A 5,348-nucleotide genomic window follows, 5' to 3' on the forward strand; every position below is an offset into this window, starting at 1 on the left:
CATGATCTTGGCCTCGAACAAAGTATCATCTTCATCTTTCCTTGTCAATCGAATCATGACTATACATGAGAGTTGACTCTTATCAAAGCAGAATATGCTTTGTATGGACCACTATCGCACGTTTAATCTCCTTTTCTTGAACAAAGATATACTCCTTCCAATCAGTCTACTTAACCTAATTGCTTGTCACATCTTCAAGTACATCTTGTTTGGTCTAGGAATTCCATTAACATAGTTACTAATTTTTGTCCACAAATTTTTAGGATTTCACCAATCCGAGATTTAGACCATGACTTATCCTTCATATTCCCTCTCAATCCACAAATTTTTAGGATTTCACCAATCCGAGATTTTAAATATGACAAAAGAGATTTTAATCACTTCATATTCTCTCTCAATCATGTACTTAAACATCAATGTATTGTTAGTAACTCAAGGTCAAAGTAAAACATGAACAAACAAGTATAAGAAAAAAAGCCAATTCAAAAGGTAGTTATAATAAAATATTTTGATCTTCCATGCAATAATTCAATAACTGAATTATTTAGGAAATAAAAATTTATACTATGATAGTATGGACAAATTTCTATATTATCTTTACATAATGTATTTCTCTTAAACGTACTTTGAAAAAAGAATGGACCTATTAAAACTAATGAAAAATCTAAAAATATTTATAAAGGTAAATTTATAATGTGAATAAGTATCCATTAGAAAAATTTTCAAATTGAAACAAAAAATTACACACGCAAGTTAGACTTTTGAATCCCAAACACTTTAATTCTTTATAGCTATAGGGCAAAAACTCCATTGACTTCAATTTCAAAAGTATTGCACTTGTTATTAAGCTTCCCATACTTGGCCTTAGTCTTATACTGAGCCCACAGCTCATCCACCGGCTTCCCCAACAACTGCCGGAAGTAATCGGCGGAGTAGCCATTTCTCAGCCTCCGGTTCAGGTCCGCCACTAGACCACTTCTCACCCCCTCTAAATAATCCAAAAATCTCGCCGTCACGTCGTAGCCTTCGTCCCACCTGTTCCCGCCACCCGGCTCCACCCACTGCCCCGGAATGTATCCCGATTTCAGTCGTATGTAATCGGCGATCCCTTCGATCAACCCGCTCGGCGCCTCCAAGTTTCCGCTCCACTGCCAGATATTGGTCATTTCATGGTACAACACTCCTGCAATTATGAATATGAATAAAAGATTAGAAATAGATTATATCATTCGTTATTAAAATTTGATAAAATTTAAGACTCTGGCAATTTGATTTTTTTGGAAGGCAATCAGTCCTTGGTGCTATAAATGACCAAGTGTAGGTATGGCATTATTTATATTCCTTTACGTATTATTTACGTTTTTGGTCCTAGAGTTTTGAGGAGTGACATGTATAAACCACTAATTTACTGAAAAACATAAACTAATAAGTGAAGGTAGATTTAATTATATATCATCTAACGCTCTAACTCTATGCACCTTTACAATATTATCATATATTTCTTTTTAACAATAAATTGCTCTTTCCTTATACTCCTAAACATAACTAAAAGGGTATTTGTCTCACCAACATGAGTTGATTTAGTATAATATATCAATTCAATATTTTGGCCATCGACTTTAAATATTGATGGAGTCGAGTTGGTAATACCAACTCACCCTAACTCTTCATTCTTCCAATATTTTCAATGGCTTCACCCATTGGCCATTATCGGCGACTATCGCTATCACATTCTGCGAACCAAATTCGGGCTCCAATAACCACATCCGATGACAACTTTAACTATCAATTCTGAAAACCAACTTCGATGATTAATTCCGTGCTCCGACAACCACCTCCGATGATAACTCTGGTGATACCATCCAATGACCAATTTCAGGCTCCATCTACAAACTCCGATGAAAATCACTTGATGATCAACTTTCGATGACCACCTTCGAGTGAGCAACTCCGATCACGACCTCCACACTTCAGCAACCACCTCCAACGAAAAACTAAAAACAACCAACTCCAATACCACCTTTATGTAACCAACTTCGGGCTCTAGCAATCACCTCCGACTACAAACTCTAATGAAAATCATCTTTGATGATCAACTTTGACGGCCACCTTCACACAACCAACTTCGGACTTTGTAAACCACTTTCGACGACAAACTCTGGCAACCAACTCCAATACCACCTTCATGCGACCAACTTTGGGCTCCAACAACCATCTTCGACTACAAACTCTAGCAAAAATCATCTTCGATAATCAACTTCGACAACCACTTCCGATTATATAAGACTATATGACTGTTAAAGTATATTATAGGTGTTGGAATGCTTTGAATTTGTTTGTTGGCACTTCGAACAACCAAGTAGGGCTTAGAGTAGTGCGCTATATAAACTATCTAACCCTAGAGGCACCGTTTGTATATTTAGAAAATTTTCTCTCTAATAATACCATTTTCCCTTTGTCCTATGGACGCAGCTAACACACTGTTAGTGTACCACATATCTCTATGTGTTGATTCTTTTATGTTTTTTGTATTTTTTTAATTTTCGATTACGTAACAATAGAGATGTTGATTATATAAATAATAGTATTTTGTTTGCATTATGTACAATATTTATACACATAAATTTGTAAAATATATTTTTATTTAATTAAATTCATATATCAAATGAGTGTTAAGAATATTTGGACAAGTATGTATATGCTTGAAAAGTATGTAACATATAACAGGAAATTTTATTCTTGGAACATTTTCTAGCCAGAATTAGTGAAAAATAGAGATTTGTTCTTTGAGGATCGGATTGAAAGTGAAATTGTTAAGGAAATATAGTGGCATTTGATTGGTTATTAAGATGATGGGAGAGATTCAAATCAAAATTTTTAATTTCTCTTTGGTTTCTCATTTTATTTAATTATATTTCTGCAATAACTGTAGTGGCTTAATTGTTGTTCAATAAAATAAATAAATAATAAATAAAACTTTAAAAATTAAAGAAAAAATTACAATCCATATTTTATTCAAACAAATATGTGTAAAATTATTGAATAAAAAAGTTTTAAAGCAAAAATAGTAATCATAAAAGCAAATTATTTAGAGTTAAAAAAACTACAGTAGATGTTCTAGACATATGAACTCATATTTGCACCCCGAACACGATATATGAACTCAGACCAAATAATTCTACACCCAAAATATATATATATAATTTACGGATATATGAACCTACAAGCATATGAACTCCAAACATCCCATCTCAATTCAGTGCCCCAAACAACACTTAACTAATATAAGGTTGGTGTACCTTGTACATCTCTATATTGATTTATTCTTGTTTTTTTATTTTTGCTTATCAATGAGGGAAACAACAAAATACAATAGATGATAAAGGTATTTATAGATTTAATTAATTAAAAACTAAAATGAAATAATTAGTAAAGGGGCGGTAATTTCATCTTAAACCACAACATATGAAAATCATATAAAATTGAAGCTTTGGGGATAGTAGTAAGCACCTGTGATCTCCCTTTTCAAGTCCCCACTGTAGCTTGAGATATAGTTTGCGCCGAGATGAATCTCGTCGTTGGTAGTGAACGCCACTCCTTCGAAGTTTTTATCAATAAACAGGCTGATCTTCTGCACATCCTTCCGATCCGCAGCCGTACTTTGCCTGAAAATGTTCCATATTAAAGTAGTGGCAGCTGCCAGCGTCTGCCGGCTGTAATTCGCTCCGATTATGTTGTCGAAGCGGGTGCCGCCAGGGGTGCCACTGGCGTTGTTGGTGACGGTGTACTCGACGGCCAAGATGGATTGTAGGAGAGCAAGAGAGGGCAATAGGAAGAAGATTAAGTTGTTGGAAGCCATGGATGTGTGGTATCTGAGCTTTTGAAGATTTAATTTGGTCGTTGATTTCGATTTAGGAAGATGGAAGACTTGTCAAATCGTTGTATTGACTTTGTCCAAATTTTGGAAACTACTGTAAGTTTTTTTTGGAAATGTGTTTTTGAAAGTTGGAAAAATAACCTTTTGGTCTCAAAGGTTTTTAGTCTAATTTTTTATAGGGTAATCGCAAATATAACAATCAACTCAAAGTATTTACAAATATAACATAATACAAAAGAATTTGTAGCTATAACAAAATTTAGATTTTTCATTCGACATCTATCAGTGATAAAATATATTGTTGGGAGGGATCTATCAATAATAGACCATATTACTGATAGAATCTATCAGTCTATCATTGATAGGCTTTGTTATATTTACAATTCTTTAAAAATGTTGCTATATACTTGATTATTATCCCTAAATGTGTGCCCAATGCAACTACCTTATTTGGTCCATGTTTGATCCTTGATTTGAAATGTTACACTTTTGCTCATGAATTTTGAATTTAATTTTCATGTCGGCCTTGTATGGATACCAAGAATACATATTGTTGTTATCATTATTATTTTGTTAAATTACAAGTTTATTCATGACTTTTTTGTCCGTGAATCTTTAGTTCTATGTTTAATAGTTGGTGTTGTCCCAAATGACTATGATCTTCTCATTTACAATCATAAATTACTTAAAATTAATAGTTATGAACAATTCAAAAGTCAAGGGAGGCTGAATGCTTGAGACTTCAACTCTTTTTTCGTTTACCTGATGGCAGCTCAATCGTGTAGATGAAGCTCCCACATAATACGTGGGTGGAGAGAAAATTGGGGAAGGAAGTTATTTCCCTCCTAATAAATAGAAAAATAATTAATTTAATTTTAATTAATTAATATAATCTATGTATATATATAATAACTAAATTATTATGCATACATACATATATACACACACATACACATATATATACATAACTATATGTTATATCACATATAACATATAACCTATAGTTTCTATATTGTATCAAATACAATATATCCTATAGTTTCAATTTTCTATCACCAATGACTTTTAGTATAAATCACATTTACATTAAATTTAATATATGAATTGAATTCATATAATTAATATTTGAATCATATTCAAATAGTTATTTCCTCTCTAAGAAACTTTATATTATAATGTATCAAATACATTATAGTATTATATCATATATAATTAAACTTAAATTAATTATATCATATATAATTAATTCCCTCAATTAATTTGAACAATTCAAATTAATCCAAAAATTGATTCTCATTATATCTCGTTGAGTTACCGAGGGGACCTCATGAACCTGTAGCTTGAAACTCCAACGGTACATGAATAATTAATTAGACCCTTTAATTAAATTATTCAGAATCCGTTCAGTATCGGACACTCTACTAAAGACTGACAGTTGCACTCTTCTTACTATAGATATATTTTAGTGTCC

The 5,348-nt window shown here is 32.4% G+C and overlaps 1 protein-coding gene across 1 annotated transcript; it reads right to left on the reverse strand.

Annotated features, from left to right (window-relative positions):
• Positions 1-653: 653 nt before the first annotated feature.
• On the reverse strand, positions 654-4,007 carry LOC120078264 (uncharacterized). The gene is made up of 2 exons (XM_039032489.2): positions 3,511-4,007; positions 654-1,183 (listed from the first exon to the last, which is right to left on the reverse strand). Exons 1-2 carry the CDS (start codon positions 3,857-3,859, stop codon positions 792-794), a joined length of 741 nt encoding a protein of 246 aa, XP_038888417.1. The 5' UTR covers positions 3,860-4,007; the 3' UTR covers positions 654-791.
• Between the last annotated feature and the right edge of the window lie 1,341 nt (positions 4,008-5,348).

This window comes from Benincasa hispida, chromosome 5 (assembly GCF_027475165.1).
Source record: "Benincasa hispida cultivar pf3 chromosome 5, pf3_genome.v1.1, whole genome shotgun sequence".
Lineage (NCBI taxonomy): Eukaryota > Viridiplantae > Streptophyta > Magnoliopsida > Cucurbitales > Cucurbitaceae > Benincasa > Benincasa hispida.

What these genes read in the sequence shown, in the direction of transcription:
- LOC120078264 (XM_039032489.2), bottom strand. Translation starts at nt 3,859, where the DNA reads ATGGCTTCCAACAACTTAATCTTCTTCCTATTGCCCTCTCTTGCTCTC. An exon ending in CTTGAAAAGGGAGATCACAG is followed by an intron (nt 1,184 to 3,510) that starts GTGCTTACTACT and finishes TCATAATTGCAG; the next exon opens with GAGTGTTGTACCATGAAATG.